The sequence below is a fragment of the Chenopodium quinoa genome, unplaced genomic scaffold (genome assembly GCF_001683475.1).
Source record: "Chenopodium quinoa cultivar QQ74 unplaced genomic scaffold, ASM168347v1, whole genome shotgun sequence".
Classification (NCBI taxonomy): domain Eukaryota; kingdom Viridiplantae; phylum Streptophyta; class Magnoliopsida; order Caryophyllales; family Amaranthaceae; genus Chenopodium; species Chenopodium quinoa.
In genome coordinates, this window is record NW_018745454.1 from 260,670 (window position 1) to 279,441 (window position 18,772).

At 31.2% G+C, this 18,772-nt stretch overlaps 2 protein-coding genes across 2 annotated transcripts; both read left to right on the forward strand.

Moving 5' to 3' along the window:
- Positions 1–7,708: 7,708 nt before the first annotated feature.
- Positions 7,709–10,013, forward strand: LOC110714232 (squamosa promoter-binding-like protein 8). Its single transcript, XM_021892727.1, has 3 exons — positions 7,709–8,731; positions 8,993–9,159; positions 9,501–10,013. Exons 1-3 carry the CDS (start codon positions 8,160–8,162, stop codon positions 9,608–9,610), a joined length of 849 nt encoding a protein of 282 aa, XP_021748419.1. The 5' UTR covers positions 7,709–8,159; the 3' UTR covers positions 9,611–10,013.
- Positions 10,014–15,052: 5,039 nt separating this feature from the next.
- LOC110714550 (metalloendoproteinase 4-MMP-like) lies at positions 15,053–16,487 on the forward strand. The gene has a single exon (XM_021893087.1). It carries the CDS (start codon positions 15,083–15,085, stop codon positions 16,277–16,279), a length of 1,197 nt encoding a protein of 398 aa, XP_021748779.1. The 5' UTR covers positions 15,053–15,082; the 3' UTR covers positions 16,280–16,487.
- Positions 16,488–18,772: the final 2,285 nt, after the last annotated feature.

Below are 18,772 nucleotides of genomic sequence, written 5' to 3' on the forward strand. Positions count from 1 at the left end.
ACTGACGTTGTATGAATTAAGGGGGTGGTGGAGCAGGTTGTTCTTTAATTTGTGTGCTTTTCTTGATGAGTTTTCATGGGCATTCATTTTCTGACTCATCATTTTCAGCTACCAAAGACTGATATTTAATTGACTTTTATTTATTTCTATTTCATTTTCAATTTCAAATATTAATTATTGATTGTAAGGCTATTTATTCTTGCTTGTTTTTTTTCCTTTAGACCAACTTTTTTTAATTTAATTGCTACTAGTTTATTCAGTATAATTATATTGCGTGTATGTCCTTCCATTTCTAAGTACAATGTTTTTGGTATGTGGACATCCACTCTCAATATCAACATAAGTTCAAATGTTTTTTGATGCAACTTTTTTCTTACAAAAATGACTTTTAATTAAGTGGATCATTCTCGCAATACTCTTCTTCTTCCATTCTTTACTCTATCAATTTTTGAAAAAACGTTTTCGGTAACTAATAATTATAAAATATTATGTTTTAATAAATACGACAACTTTTTCTAAACATATTAAGGGCATGTTCTCATACGTTTATTTTCAGTTCAATTCAGTTCCTAATTTCCTTCTCTTATAAAATATTCATTTCAATTCAATTCAGTTCAGATCAGTTCAGCTCAGTTGATTTCAATATATTAGAACAGGCCCTAAATCAAAAAAATCTACTCTATGATGACCAAAGTAATTAGTTATATCTAACAGAGAGGGTTTATCAAAAAGAGTTGTGGACCACGGTTAATTAAAAAAATTATATAAAAAAATTATATAATAATTAAGTCCAATTTATTTAATCACGTTTTTTTTAATTACTGAAATACTTTAATATATGTATGTATACCAACATAACAACTACTGGCAATAATAATTTTAGACGGACGGAGTACGTACTTTGTACGTAGTAATAAATATCGGGATATGATACGGAAAATGGTGTCTGTGTCCCTTGTCCTTGTAAACATCTCATTATAAATAATGGGCAATGAACACATATGTTCAGTGTTATGCTTCATATATTCTAAGCATGCATGCATTCAGGCTGCTCTTCAAATATCTAGGGATTTTGAATTGGTGTTGACATACCCTTGCATGACACCTAAGCTTATATGAAGTCGTGGTCCATTCAAATAATTCTCTCCATCCACTTCAACAATAGGCAGCCTTCATACGTTCAGTTTTAACTTTAACTCACATAGTCACATATATAATGGAATTTTTCATATTTATTCTGTGTTTTTGGACCACAAATATACTTCATCAAAAGTAGAATACATCTTCATCAAAATTAGAATTTCACCTTGGTAAATGACATAAGACATAAGACCGATTTTAATTATACTGTATTATGAATACAATATTGTTACTTCGTTGTTGCTTTGATTATGAGAGCATAAACAACATATTCACGCGTGTTTCTTCTTATGTTGAAGTATATATAAAACAGAGAAAGTATTAACGTTATAACATGTATATGATCAAATGATATGGTTGTATAGGGACATGTGAGTAGCATAATTAAGTGTGTGAGAAACCAGCAACAAAAAGTACTTAACAACAGCTTCCAAATGAAGGTTGTTAGTTAGGAACCCAGCTAAGTGGTGAAGATCGATCAGATAGATGCTGACTCTTTAGTCCTTAAGGATTCATCCATTTTTGTCTTTTGTCTTTCTTTCAACCAAAATTAAATTGGTCCCCTTAATTTTTATCTATGTCACTAAATGCTCCACATGGGTGGGAACTAGGGGTGTACACCGGTCCAAAATCGGACCGGACCTGGACCGGACCTGTTTGGACCGGGGACCTGAATTGGGTAATTATGAGGACCGGGGACCGGACCTGAATTAACAGGTCCGGTTCCGGGCCAGACCTGAAAAATCAGGTCCGGTCCGGGTTTGGACCTGAATGGACCTGTTTTGTGTCTTTTTCGTTTTTTTTTTTTTATAATACAAAACCTGTTGGACCTGCATATGGACCTGTTTTGTGATTTTTAGACCTGTTGCATAATTTAATAATTACATACAAACCAAAATTATCAATTACAAAACTACATAAAGTCTATAAAGTCCCGATTCTCAAACACCAAAAATATAAATGAGTCCACCGAAAATACAAATAAGTCCACGAAAACTCAGTTTCAATTTTTCAGAGTTTGGTTTTCTTCTTTTTTTTTTTTTTTTTTTAATTACGATTTTCCCGGGTTTCAGGTCCGGACCTGAAAACCCCGGGTTTGGACCGGGTTCGGACCGGGACCGGGAACCTGGATTTTTAAGAACCGGGACCGGACCTGAATCAACAGGTCCGGGTCAGGTCCGGTCCGGTTCAGGTCGGTTCAGGTCCGGTTTCAGGTCCGGGCCAATTTTTGTACACCCCTAGTGGGAACTGTTGTGAACTAATCAAAATCAATTCAATTATTAGTTTTCCTTCTTGCTTCTTTGCTAGCTAGCTTCATGCTATAAGGGTTTCCATTTTTTAATATGTTCGTACCCATGTTTGCTTTTGGGAGGTAGTGAACACTCTGTATTGGACAAGTTGATAATGATCAACAAACGCGATATAACAAAGAGTTTGAGTTTGTGTGTAGCGTTGCTTGTCCTGGATCGGGTTGTATCTTTTAAACGTGTACAAACTTATATTACCTCGCTTTATGATGGTACGCCAAATTTGCCACAAATACATACTTTAAAAGTTAATTCGCATTTAACAACTAATTAGACTATGTAATCACTGATAGATAACAGAATTAAGTCGACATGTCCAAGTTTTTTTTTCAAAAAAAAAAAGAAAAAAACATACAATAAACTGGTAATTGTATTTTAGCAATATTTTCTCTTAAAACGACACTGCATATAATCATAACCTAACCTGTTATTTGAAGACAATGAGAATAACAATTGTGTACGATATTTATAATTAACAAGACTATATATCCAAATTGATGGCTAAAGTAGACAAGCCCCAGCAAAAGAAAAAGGATCCACACTTTCATTACCTAGTACGTACTAGCTAAAATCTTTGAGATATGTTTGTGAAGATTAAGAATGAATGAGTGAGTATTTTGAATGAGTCGTAAGCGTGTCAATTCTTGGTTATCCTTAGGGCATAAATTTGCAAGTTGCTTTCAGAATTTTCAGATGTTAAAATTCTAGCTAGCCTAGTTTTGGATCCCTATGTTTTCCAAAACAAACTACTTTTTTTTTTCCAATTTTGGGCCCCAATAATAATCAAAATGCATCCCTTGGGACAAGTTCAATGTAATGTTCCATGGCCCCTCCCTCTCTCTCCTCACAACTTCCCCCATTAATGGGGCAAATTATTTAGTTAAACACTTTTGAAAATGAGATGTTGTATTCATAATTTTTAGCATATACTTGCATTAATACAACTATATAAAATCTATGAATATAGGAAAATGATGTATATAGTCCTATAAATCTTTGGATATTATAAGAGATATGAATCATGTTTATGTTTATACAATTGATTTGGGAAAAGATATTAATATTTATTTGTAGAAGAATATCACAATGTATAAATGATAATCAAGGAATTTGTTTGCTTGTTTTAAATTATGTATACAATCCTATAAGTTGGGTACAAAAAAAGTATAAGTGGCAATATAATAAGAGAAATATAAGACTAATTATTATGGAGTACATTAATTCATGCATGATTTTGTCATACATTCTTAATACATGTATTATGATTTGATAGTTGTGATATTTATTTGTAGATGGCTATCAACATATATAAATGATAGTCGAGGCACTTGTTTGCTTGTTTAATTTGAATTATATTCTGTACCTTCCTAGCTAGAAGGATAGATTATATGTTCATGTGGGAAGGGCGGAAGGCATAATAAAGTATTTTTTTACAAGTGTTTAGTCATCAATGTATGTATCATAAAAGTATAATTATAATTTAATTTATTGCATCAACTAGGTTAAGAAGGGCACTTAATAATGTTAATTAAAGCAAAAATTGACTAATGACTATAAACAAAAACGAAAGAAAAGAAATTTAATTATTTAAGTAAAATAAACAAATTAACTATACAATTAATTCATACAACCAATAAAATAGTAATTAACGACCAGTAGTTAATTATCTAATTCAACTCTCTTATCATGTACCCAATAAGGTTCGTCAAAATCACATGAGTTCACCAGCAACTATCGATAAAGCATAATACTTCTTCCGTTCTATTAATATTGCATCAAGGAGGAAATTACGCATCCCAAAGCACATTTTATATGCTAAATATCTATAATTGTGTAAGAGTAAACATTATAAAAATTTGATATTGTGAAAGTATTTTTATGAGACGAATCCAATAAGATCCCAAATGACTATATTTTACTTAACGAATAAATTTATATTATAAGGTCAAACAAGAGTGATGAATAGTGCGAAAATTTCATTGTTACAATATTAATATAACGGAGGAAGTATGTCATTGCTAACCATTAAGATAGTCCAATAAACATGTCCCAGCTAGAAGATGTTAACCCATGATGATGACTTATTGATTCCCAATCAAATTAAATACTTCAAACTATTGGAGTTACATGGTGCGTGATTCGCATTGTTAAAAATTATAGACACAAAAGAGAAAAGTGATGATTAATTAGGATGGAAATAGATGGGGTTGGGGTTGGGGCTTGGGGGGAAGTTGATGATGAAGGAGGTGGTGGGACACATAAATAAAAGAGGCGTAGCCGACAAGAGCGTAAGATGGGTCGTGTGTGGTTCCGCTTCAGCAGTAGAAAAAGAAAGCCTGCAACGACGTTGACTCCATTGTACGGATTTTTGTCAAACATTATTAGTCAGACTCATTCATCAGCTACTCCAAAAAGGGTTTATTTAGTGGCAATTTTGTAAATAAATTAATTTAAATTTTAGTCAATTTTTTAATTATGTAAATAAATTATATTAAAGGGGTGTTTGGTTCGCAAACTGATATGGGGTTGGAATCAGGAATGAAACCATAATGATATGGGTTTGGAACTTAAATCTTAATATCATATGTTTGTTATAATCATAAAATGCAATGTTTTTCTTTTATTTAAGCCTAAATGTATGGGAATGAGCCAAACTCACCTCCCCCTAAGGTTTCTAAACCCCTACCTTGGGGGTTTGAGGTATGGGTTTGAAACTCATAAAATCATAAAACAAACATAAGGTATGAGTTTAAACTATTCTAAACATATACCTTATACCTTAATTATGCAAACACCCCTAATAGGATTTATATTGGACGAAAGTTTTATACATAGTATTTATTTACATAAACATTACTAAATAAATATTTTTTATCATTTTTTATGAAGATAAACTTGTATTATTTCCTCCATATATTGTTACTCCGTATTATTTATTAAAATATAATTATAATGGTTTTATATTGTTTGTTTCTTTTTGATGATTCATTCATAAAGTCTTTGTGCCAAAATATATGTGGGACCCATTTTATAAGACTTTTCCAGTTCCAAATCTCTGCAACCAAAGATTATGGTGCATCACCTTTGCGATTCTCTCTTCCTTTTACTTCTATTACATGACAAATGCTCTTCATCTCTATCTCTCCTCGTTTATTCTCACTTGTTATTATCCCTCAAAAAATCAAACAAAAAAAAACAATATTATTAATTTTAGGCAACTCATCTTGTGATTTTGTTATAACAAGCAGTTTGAGTATTACCATCCACAATATTTTTAACAACTTATTCTCAAAGGTTGATCTGTATAATTAGGCGGACTGGTCAGTATGAGGTCAATACTAAGCTAATTTGAAAGTATGAATTTGAAGCTAAGGTAGGACTTGTTCTCATTGAATGAACTCAGCTGAACTGAAGTGAAATGAATATTTTATAAGAGAAGAAAATTAGGAGCTGAACTGAACTGAACTGAAAATAAACGTATGAGAATAGATCCGTAGTCAATCACTTTAAAACGCTTTATTAGAATATTCTCATCATAAGAAGTACTCCGTAATAAATTGTGAATCTTTGTATTACCCCGTATTATAATTTGCATATAATTGCATATAAATCGTACAACTATATAGATAATATAGAATTCAGAGAAAATAGCATCTTAAATTTGATTTGTGAAAGTAGGAGATAGGATTAAAAAGAAAAGAAAAAAGGAGCATGAAAATCATATCAATAAGGACGCGTTTATCTCAAAGACTAAAATTTCCACAAATTGTTGTAAAATTGGGACACTTTATCATATGAATCTATGATAAGGTTGTTGCTTTTGTAGAGATTGGACTTAATTAATTAAGTCACTAGCTTAAAATTCACTCCATTTCAAATCATACATTCATACCTGTAAGGTTGCAAATTTGTAATCCATTATTATTAAAACTTAAATTTAATAAGCTGAATAATTTTCTCTATCAATAAAACTTACAAACTCTCCTCAATTTTTCCTTTAACAAAATTTGATTTGTAGTCTGGATAGCAATATTGTACGATTACATTTATTTATCAAATTATTTATTTATGTACTCCGATCCGTAATAAAACACAGCAATAGCCAATAAGTAAGAATTTGGAAGTATGCTTATATTCATGTAACAGTACAAATGTACAATGTATAATCATGCAATTTGCCAATTTGTCTGTAAATAGTTAAAGGTTTATTAACAAACAGAGAGAAGTTTCCTTGCACTTGCATCTTCATGACGACAATTAAATTGTTAAATTTAAGAACTTTTGGGATCATCCCATTCAATTCAATAGTAGTGATTATCCTCTAATCATTGATATGATATGGTCCCAAAATTATATATCTATTCAACTCTAGGTTTTAGCTTCTTTTGATGAAATCGGGAAATAGTAATCAACACTAACCACAAATCGTACATTTCTACGGAGTATACTATTATGATCCGTTTGATAATTGATATGCTTCTTTTGGTCGGAATATATATACATATTGTTACATTGCTCTAAAAGGTTCCATCTAACTCTTTATAAATAAGGATACTTGTGCAACGTTTATATTTATTTAGTAAGTAAATTCTCTCAATACAACATTGAAATTTTTTATATAATGACCAAATAAAATATATACGAGAATACGACTATTTTTTTGTACGTATTCAATAATGTTATGTATTTTTTAATGATACATCTCATCAATACACTTTGACTTCATAAATGTGTAGCAGTATAGCTTATTATGCCTTATCCCTTTTGTTAACGAAGAGGGTACATTGTATAATTGTATATGCTTATATAATTATTATACTTCTTTGATTGTAAGGTTATTTGTATTTAGACGGTGATTTTTTTAAAAAATATATATAAAAAAAATTCGAAATGAGGACTTTGATGTAACTTTAAAGACGAAAAGAATATAAGGTTTTTTTTGGGTGTTACAGCCGGTTCACCTTTTGAGTTAATCTGGATTTGGGGCTCATTTCTGGGTGGAGAAAGTATAAGTTTAATTAGATAAAATCATACTCAAAGACGTATATTATATAGAGATCAAAGCAACTCAGATACTATATTGAATCTATCTACTCAATTTCAAGTGCAGACCGTACGGTTCATTGTTGTATTAATATCCAACATTGTCCTGACCTATCCAATTGCCTCAAATCTGATTATTATTTTTTTATCAAGAAAGTCAAGTTAGGTAAACCCTTATCGAACGATATAAAAAATAAAAATAAAGACAAATTAAATGAGTAATGAGTAGAGTCAATAATTGATTAAAAAGATACCTTCCCTTCTCTCAACCCCAAAATTACCTCTCATAAAGTACCATACATGAAAGAGAGAGATGCTTATAACTTGCCAATTGCCATTACTCAAGTGAGAAAGCAAAGTGTGTGCAACTCCATAAAGTATTTTTTTCCATTTCTCTCATCTTTCTTACTACTACCATTACTACTTGTATTACTCTTCTATCTTTCTTCATTATTCCATGTTCATTCCCAACAACAAACTCCCCATGTTTCCAAACAATAATCCCATCTATTTCATCCCATATTTCTCTTTCATCATCAACCTTATGCTCACTCTCTTCTGTTCAAACTAGGTTACACTACTAATCAACTAATTATTATTATTTTAAAATATCAATTCACCCCGCTCTTGTAGTATTCACTCACACAATACTATATTCCTAACAAAAAAATGTTGCGCTACGAATGGAACAATCATTCCCCCCCTCCCCCTAACCTAATCCTCTCCGACATCGACCTCCACCACCAGCATCACAATCATAATAACAACAATCATGACTTCACCACCCCATCAAACCATCACAACCACCACCACCGTCCAATCTTTGACGACTCGTTCTCGATACCTTACGACAACACTCCTCCACAAATCCCACTGTTCTCCGACCCACGTGGGTTCCCAACAGCCGGTTCATCCTCCTTACTAACCCTCGAGTCACTCTCCTCCGTCATGCAAATCCCCAAAACCGAACCAGATCTTTTTACGAACCGCCCCATTGGTTTGAACTTAGGTCGGCGCACTTACTTCTCCGCCGATGATGACCTCGTCAGCCGGCTCTACCGCCGGTCTAGGGCGGTCGAACCGGCGTTGCACTCACCTAAATGTCAAGCTGAAGGTTGTAATGCTGACCTTAGCCATGCTAAGCATTACCACCGTCGTCATAAGGTTTGCGAGTTTCACTCTAAAGCTTCTACCGTAATCGCTGCCGGGTTAACCCAGCGTTTCTGCCAGCAGTGCAGCCGGTAAATCCCTTTTTACCCTTTACATCTTCGGCAGTGATTAGGTTACATGTTTTTTTTTTAAAAAAAATAGTCTCCAATCATTTGGGCTTGTTTTCTAGAGGGGTACTTTTGTCCTTTTGTTGTTGCTTATTAAGGGTTTTAGATTAGGTTAGTAATGACCGTTAATGAATAATGATATTATGTAATTACGATATTAACCTTTTTTAATTGGCGTGTTTTTTTTTTTAAATGTTTTAATGGTGATTTTATGCTTCGTATTAGGTTTCATCTGCTATCGGAATTTGATAACGGGAAGAGAAGTTGCCGGAAAAGATTGGCTGATCACAATCGCCGACGTCGAAAATCGAACAATCAACGGATTACTTCTACTGCACCATCTATGTCTTCAGGGGAAAATGCTCAATCTTCTCCCTCCCAAACTATTCTAAGTAATTTTCTATTAATTGATTTTTAATTTGTTTTTAAAAATTGTTACTTGTATTATGTTAATGTATTAAATACTCTATTAAAAAAATATGGGTAATTATATTGACGCTCCTTAAATTTATATATTGGTGGCAATTCTGTCTTATTGACTAGAAAGTAAAACGAGTAGATAGTCGAGTTGTTAATAAAATAAGTCAGGAATAGTGTGTCCCTACCTAATAGGACATTTAATGATATACGCGTAATTAGTTATATTAGTTTTGATGAAGTAGGTTTTGTTATTGATTACGAGGTAATTAATCACGATAAACATGTTGATTAATTCGAAAATTTTAATCGGCAGGGTCTCCATCGGATTCGGGGATGAACTCATCATCATCGGTGACAATTGCGGTATCACCACCAAGGGTATCATTTGATTCAAGTTTGATGCAAATGAGGTCATTTGAGTAGCTTTAGCTATCATGTATGTAGAGGAAATTAATCAATGGGAATTCAATCAAATGCTCAAGAGGATGGAATTAGTGGTATTTCAATTAATAAGCTAACATAGTTAGCTTTAATTTGATAGTTAATTTATTAATTAACCATGTGGAGTAGTGATCATTGTATGTGTAATATAGTCCAATTATCTAGCTAGTTAACTTATGGTAGAAGATCCATGCTCCCTTTTGTGCCGCCTTCATTCGTCTCAATGAATGAGATTACTCGTTGTTCAAGGTACGATAATCTAGTGTGTAGTCAGGGCAATTCTAAATAGCGTGTGTATGTATGTTATTGGAAACACCAATATTAGTAAAATTGTCTCATTCTATGTCATTATATTATAAACTTCTTTTTTGTTAGCATCATTAAATTTTAGTATACTATAGAGTATCTTTCTAAATTTCAACATCAAGGTACGTATGTAGCATGTAGTACATCCTATTGTGTTTATCTTTATTATGTTGGCATTTTTCCTACAACTATAACCCTTTCATAGTTTCATTCTTGACATACAAAGTCTTCTACATACAAAGTATTAATCATCCTTTTTCATCTTTTATACCTTAATTTATTTTATATATCCGAAATTATGTACTTTTATATACATATATATCCTAAGAATCTTTCTAGGGTGAAAAAAGGCAATTTAGAGAATATAGTGACCATAGTTAAAGTAATGCTTGTAGATAAAGCTTGAAAAATTCTCCACCAAAATTAGCATAGTAATACACCAAATTGTACATGGTTTATTTACAGATAAGGATTATATTTCACGTCTTTAAGGTTTTAGGATCAATTTACACTAAGGGTCTGTTCTCATTCGTTTATTTTCAGCTTAGCTCAGCTCAGTTCAGTTTAGCTCCTAATGTCCTTCTTTTATACTACCTTCGTTACAGGTTATGTGCAACGATTAGACATTTTCCCTCTCTGCTTTATGTCAAATCGTTGCACATAATATGTAACGGAGGTAGTAAAATATTTAGTTCGATCAGTTCAGCTCAGTTCAGTTAATTTTAATCTATTAAAACAGGCCCTAATAGTATGTACATCATTCGATAAAGTATAGGAAAATATAGTGAAATTTCCAAGAAAATGGTAGAATTTGAGTAAGAGATAGGTGGAATAAATTTCTTATAATACAAACGCGGTAAAAAAACGAAGGGGGTGAAAGTGGGACCCAAAAAGAAGGGTGTAACAAGTGGTGGAGGGGGCAGAGAGAGTAAAAGACCAATCAGCTTTTCTTTCTGTCTCCTGCGAGGAAGCCTGATTTGATCATCATATTCATACAGCTAAGCTACTACCCTAGTTTTACTAGTGTAGCACTTCAATATAAAGTGTAATTAATCTTTTCTTTTTTTTTTTTTTTTTTTTTTGGGAGGGGGTTAATTACCCTTTCTATTTACAACCATCCATGTCAAAATCATGAAAGTGAGAGATGTATTTTATCCTAACTTTCACTTGCTTGCTCTATTTCTTGGTCCCCTCTTCTCTTTTTTCCCTTTCATAGAAGTTTGGCTTGTGTTTATCATCTTTGCATTGATTTTTCTCTCTTGTTTTGATTTTTCTTTTGTTAAAGCGGGTGTGAACATTCCATTATTTCATCTCTTTCTATCGATATATATCCTTTTTAAGTAAATTACTTATTGTGTGTATCATGTTTTTTGTGCGAAAATTAAGGAAAGTTTACAAGTTTAGAGAATAAAATGTGAATATACATCAGTCATATGGGAGATTGTAATCCTATAACTTTAACTTTAGAGAAAGCGAAAGATGCTAACTTAAATATTGGGACATTCGAAATTAAAAGTTTTAATTTTATATGTGTGGAGAGAGTTTAGTGTATTAATAGTAACACTCCAAAGCATGATATTTATATTATGCATTATTCCCCTCCTTTTTATAGAATTTAAGGAATTTAACTATTTAAATAGTCTTATCTTGTTAATATATACTATTTGTTGCTTACAATATCCATTTCTGTTTCCCACCAATTTCAAACGATAATACAAATTTCACTATTTTAAATTTTTTGTGACATAGTGCATCATTACTTTGGATGCATTAGTCAATTAGAAATATAAGAAAATTTCACCCTTAAAGTGTTCCTTATAGAAATCAAACTCGTGACCCCAAATCTCTAGCTCAAGTGCTCAACCCCTCATGGCCTACTACTATGCCAATATTACAAGGTTGTCCTTGCTATACATGCATGATTATATTGCAAATTTGCAATGAAGAAATTAAGCTAATTAATTATCTCCATTCTTAAGATACATACTTGTTTGGTAAAATTTGAGAGATCATATATATGTTGATGAATTACCGTTGAAATACTCCTAATATTTATCTCCATATCTTCGTGGGGATCATCCCAAGTACACTGCAAAAGACAGTAGTACTAGTAATTATTTATGACTCATTTCTCCATTAAAAGTTGTAACCTTACATAGCCTTGGCATCTATCTCATCTCCTAAAAGTTTAACACTTGACAGTAAAGTAAACCACAAGCACATATAATATTGTTAGGTAATAGGTATATTGTTTTCAGTGAATATATGATGCCTAGGCCTATCCAATTTTCAGTGATCCAAATTAATTGTGTATCAATCTAATGATACAGTACTTGATTCATGAACAACTTATCTCGATCCTATCTAGGAATAATACTCCGATGTTTACAATTTGCAATTTCATGAATAATCCACATAGGATCGATCGAGTTATCCTTGAAAGGAAAAAAGGAAAGAAAGAAATAAATCACTTTACAGATTTTAGGTGTTACGTTTAAACTCTAATCTTGTACATCATTTTTAATAGATTCATACTTTTAATACAGGGGTTGAAAAAATTACATTTAGGCCCTGTTCTCTTCACCTTAAAAAAATATTATTAAGTAAAAATAATTTCAGTTCAGTAAAAATAAGTTCAGTTCAGTAAAAATAATTTCAGTTCAGTAAAAATAATTTCAGTTCAGTAAAAATAAGTTCAGTTCAGTAAATAATTTAAGTTCGGTAAAAATCAGTAACTTCAAAGAAGAAATATAACATGGAATCAGTAAAATTAATTTTAGTTAAGCAAAAATAATTTCAGTTCAGTAAAATTAATTTTAGTTTAGTAAAAATAATTTAAGTTCAGCAAAAATAATTTCAGTTCAGTAAAAACAATTTCAGTTCAGCAAAAATAAGGTGAAGAGAACGGGGCCTTAGTTTCTTCTCATAATATCTTACTAAATAACTAGAAAAATACAACTTGTTTAATTAATAACCCTAGCAATTTAGGGTTCGTTTGGCATCGCTTTGGTTTTCTGTTTTTTGTTTTTTAAAAGTATATTATATATGTCACATAATGAATCAAAATTTATTTAAATTTATTAAAATCATGATAATTTTGAAAACTGACAACACTTTTTTCTAGTTTTCTGTTTTTGGTTTAAAGTTTTTTTTTTTTAAAAAAAAACTAACCTTTTTTTTTTTAATATAAATCAAATTATGCAATGGAATTTAATCGTCGGCTAAATGTCAACATCAAATTAACCGAGAAATAGACAAGTCGGAAAAAAGAAAAAGGATCCAAAAATTAATGCAACTTTTCTGGAGTGATTAGCATTGACTTAGGGTGTATGATTTGTAGGCCGCTATGGCAACATGTTTTAGGCCATGAATTTTATGTAAAACATGTTACATGTCTTAGATTTTCATTTACTCTCTTTATGCCTTTTATTGTAGCTTTTCCAAAAGTGCATAATAGTTTGAAATAAAGGATATAAAATTTATTAAGTGGTGAACATAAACTATGCTACTAATTTTGATTGTCAATATGTGAACAATTTAATGATATATGTATCTTAACACGTGTTTACGAGTACATTTAGACATATACTATGATGAGAAAGAGTGTTGGACTATGGCTTTTAGTAGTTAAGACATGAAGAATTAAAAAATACGGTGCTTGCCAATTTAAAGCCATGCAAATCAAACTAATTTGATACCAATGAACAAAATTAATTGACAAGATATGATTTAGGCCCTATTCAATTCAGCTTAAAAAGAATAACATTTAGTAAAAAATAATATCAATTTAGTAAAGGAAATTTTGTCAAAAACTACCAATTAAAGTGCGTGTTTTGAAAACAACTACCTATTAAAAAAAATTACAAGAACTACCACAAAGTTGTAAAAAGTTTAAGTAGCACTACCTCTTTAATAATTCCAACTAGAATATTCGGCATGTAAGTTCTACTTTTTACCTTTACCTCATAAAATCATCATCTAAATTAACTAAATTACCCTTCATAAAGGTAAAAAGTGATAAAAAGTGAGACCCAAATACCGAAGGTTTTAGCCAAAATTGTTAAAGTGGTAGTGCTATTTAAACTTTTTATATCTTTGTGGTAGTTCTTTTAAAAAAAAATATTAATAGGTAGTTGTTTTCAAAACACGTGCTTTAATTGGTAGTTATTGACAAAATTTCCTTTAGTAAAAATAATTTTTGTTTAGTAAAAAAAAAAGTTCAGCTGAGCAAATAGTTTCGTTATAGTTAGAATAATTTCAGTTCAGTGAAATTTAGTAACTTTAAAGAAAAAAATATAATAGATAATCCGTGAAAATAATTTCAATTCAGTAAATTAATTTCAGTTCAGTTAAAATAATTTAAAATTTAGTAAAATTAATTTCAGTTCATTAAAAATAATTTCAGTTCAACAAAAATAAGACAAGTTAATTTTTTAATTATTTCTTAATAGTACAATATGGAGTAACGCCCGGGCTATTACTAGTTTTAAATCTATAATCGTGTAATTATGTAACGAATAAGGATCGAAGTCGCTTTACTAGTAGTCTATTAGATGGGGAAAGATGAAGGTAGGACGGTAGGAGCATTTAGATTTACGGGGGCCCAAAATTGAAATTGCCTATCTTATTCTCATGGATGGCCCATACAAGGTTAGAATGTTTATTTATATGTGAAACAATTGGGTATCTAATATCTATTGTATCTAATGAATCCAAAATAATCCAAATAGTAATAATGTCATGCAACAGCCAGTGGTTGCTTGAGAAGACTTTTACCGTCGTTTCTTCGACTTGCATAAACTACCCTAAATCCGCAACACAAGCATTCCCTTTACCTTCCGTTAGGAACTTCAACTACCAAATAAAATAGTTGGTCGAATCTTTTGGACCGTTTTCAAGAAATGTCTACTTCATTTATAACTAAATTAAACGGACTAACTCATAACAAATTTGATCAAATCTATCACTTCATTTGTATAACCTATAGTTTTAAAACTAAAGAGTTAGTTATATTTGGCTTATTATAATTAAGTGATGACTAATATAATGAGGAGTTAGTAGTTAAAAATTACATATAATATATATATATATATATGTTCAGTGTATAAAAGTAGATCACCCACTCACAATAAACTAAATCCACAATACATGCAAATATGCAATATATATTCTTCTTTCATATATATTTGTTTGCTCAAACTTGTGCACTTTACTCACTACCTTCTTACAAAAATTGCTACCATGCTTTCATTTCTTATCAATTCTTTGCCTCTCTTGCTATTTTTATCTCATTTCATAGCTCCATCTTCATGTCATAATACCGAAAACTCCATGATTCAATCACCTCCTAATCAAGTCCACCACAAACAACATCAGCCTCATACATGGCATAAATTTCGAAAACTTGCTAATGCTAGGAAAGGTAGTCGAGTTGAAGACATTGCGGAGCTCAAGAGTTACTTTCAACGTTTTGGTTACTATGACCATCCTCTAATTCCAAAGGGTGAAGAGAAGGTTGACTTCTCCAACGAATTTGACGATCACTTGGAACATGTTTTAATTCGTTACCAACAAAATTATGGTCTACCTGTTACGGGTACACTTGATCATTGTACGCTTTCTATGATCATGTCTCCTAGGTGTGGTATTCCGGACCACCCTAAGAAGTCATCATATTCGTTACATGAGACTCGACACTACCTATATTTTCCGGGGAGGCCAAGGTGGAATCGCGATATACCAATGACACTTAAGTATGCATATTCCCTAGATGACTTCATCACTTACTTGAGTTTAAATGATATAAAAGGTGCATTTGAGCGCGCTTTTTTAAGATGGGCGTCAGTTATTCCTGTTAAATTTGTCGAGACTAAAGATCTTGGCGTAGCAGATATAAAAATAGGGTTTTACAAAGGTGATCATGGAGATGGAGAGCCATTCGACGGGGTCCTAGGGGTGTTAGCCCATGCCTTCTCACCCGAAAATGGTAGGTTTCATCTAGACGCGGCTGAGAAATGGACAATCGATTTTGATAAGGAAGATTCGGATGTGGCGGTAGATTTGGAGTCCGTGGCATTGCACGAAATCGGGCATTTGCTAGGGTTGGCACATAGTAACGTTAAGGAATCAGTCATGTATCCAAGTCTTAAGCCTAGAGAAAAGAAACTTAAATTAAGGTTTGATGATATTGAAGGAGTGCAATATCTTTATGGTTCCAACCCCAACTTTACTATTGGATCTTTGTTAGAATCTGAGACTTCTTCATCTCAATCCTTAAATTGGAGGGAAGGATTGCAAATACTAGCCACCTTTTTGGTAATTTCAATTATAAATTTTTTGCAATGAACCCTTGTTTTTTTTTTTTTTTTAATTTGCTGAATGAAGTTATTTTTTGGCAAATTGATTGCCATATGTATATATGTAATGTAGTAGATTGAATTGAGTGATTTTTTTTCATTCTAACTATACCTTGTATATGTATTTAATATGGTGTGACATTTGGTTTTAGGCAAAATTTTGTATGACAACAACCTTACAACTAGTATTAGCCCAAGGTATGTAATGTTTAGAAATTCAAATCATATCTCTTATAATTATATATGTTTTTAAATAGTTAATTATATTTACTTCAGAAGATAGGAATGTAGGATAACTTAAAATTTTCCGTCAGTCTAAAAAAACTATTGATTTTATTATTTTAAAAATATAACTTGTGTGCCATTATTATTTAAAAATGTTTATACCTTCTGGTAATTCAATAAATTCATAAAATATTGACATAAATATTCTTGACTTGTTGTAGTTTATGTTTGACAAAAATTAGGTGTAACAGAATTGGTTGAATAGGATTAGCTTCAAAATTACTCAAAATACACCAAATAGTGCCCAAACCATAAAGTTAATGTGTTACACGGCCCATCAACCAACTGCAATTCTGCAAGATTGTGCTTAAGTCATATACTCTTATGAAAAATATACTAGAAAGTACAATGATTTTTATTCTAGAAAATGTCTTTAACACATTTTTTTGTCAACAATAGTAATCTCTTATTCATATTATATGTATTTTTTTTTTCTAAAATTAAGCTTAAGAAGTGGAATTCAATTAACTTATTACTTGTAGAGTAAGTTTTTGCGCAATTTTTACTTTTTTTTTATCAATAATAATCTCTTGTTCATATTATATATATTTTTTCTAAAATTAAGCTTAAGATTGTGCGTAAGTTTTACTTTATTTTTTTTATCAATTTCATTTAACCAAATACCTCGTACTTAAAATGCGTAAAACATAATTGTAACACACATTTATAAACAAATGAAACTCTAATTACTAGTAATACACTAACATTTTTTCTAATTACCTTACTATCCTCTATTACATTAGCCAAAATATACCTAATGTTCCCAAAGATAATTTTGTATTCATAAAACAACCAAGCCAACTTTATCAAATATACTTCATACTATGGGCCTGTTCTCATACGTTGAAATTCAGTTCAGTTCAGCTCCTAATTTCCTTCTCTTATAAAATATTTAGTTCAGTTCAGCTCCTAATTTTCTTCTCTTATAAAATATTCATTTCACTTCAGTTCAGTTCAGTTCAGCTGTACAGAGCTTTGTATGTATTCGTATTATTAAAAAAAAAAAACAATAGTCTAACTAACAACGCAAAATACTTACACAAACAGCTAGTCAAACCAGCTAAGGGAAGTATTCAACCAACAATATAATTAATAATTATAAAAAATTACTATACTTCAAGTGGCAATGAAGTAGAAAAGCACTACTTTCTCAATCCCCCAAATAATCTCTTATTCGATCTCTAAATTGCAATAATAAAAAATAATAATAATAAAAAAAGGGGGCATCAACCTAGCTAATCTCGCACACCGGCCTCCAAGCATTACATCGATTGGTGAATTTTGGCGACCGTTAACCGACTCCATTCCCTTAACTCCCATACTCCTACTTCATTTCAACTTACACCAACCACATAATTCTATTATTTAATTACTTTTTTTTGTAGAATCAATACGTACTTAAAACTTTAGGAAATTGAAATATTCATGCATGCATATGTTACTTATTACAACAAATTATGACTACGTACAACTTATGTAGGTACTAAGATGTTAGGAATATTTTGAGAATATTTCGTGATATATCTTGGTCGATTATTTCCTTGTTTATAGGATTAGATTGGTACACAAGAATATATTTTGTGTTTTATGTATATTTCCTTTTTTTTTAGGAGTGTTTTATGTATATTTCGATTTTATCCCATATATTTTGGGTGAAAGCTTTGTATGCTATATATTGATGAATGGAAGAGATAGAGGAAGGGTAAGCTTTGAGCCCAAATCGATTTCTAAACAAGGGACGATCAATGTGTATGTACATTATCATATCTAGCTTTGTACAAAAACAATAATTTTTTTTAAAAAAAATAATACAAGTAAAAATTATCATATCTAGCTCTTATTCACAATGAACTTTTAAATTTTATTGAGGATTATGGATACTCTCATCATAAAGCTAAGCTTAATTGATTAGTTATTGACTTACATAATCACGATTGTAGACTGGAAAAGGCATGATTGACGCATAAAAATGACCAAATTAGGGGAGCTAAAGGCATTAATTAGTCACAGTTAAGCCTGTGCGTGGAAACCTTTGATGCATGCAAATGCAATGCTTGCTTAATTGGAGACAAGAGGATAAGTAGTGGGAAAATTAAGATTAAATCATACTCCCTCCGTTCGTGAAAGATAGTTGTGTTTGCTTCTGTAGTAATTTTGTTTTACTTATTTTCCTTCCTACACACATCCTAATTTCAAA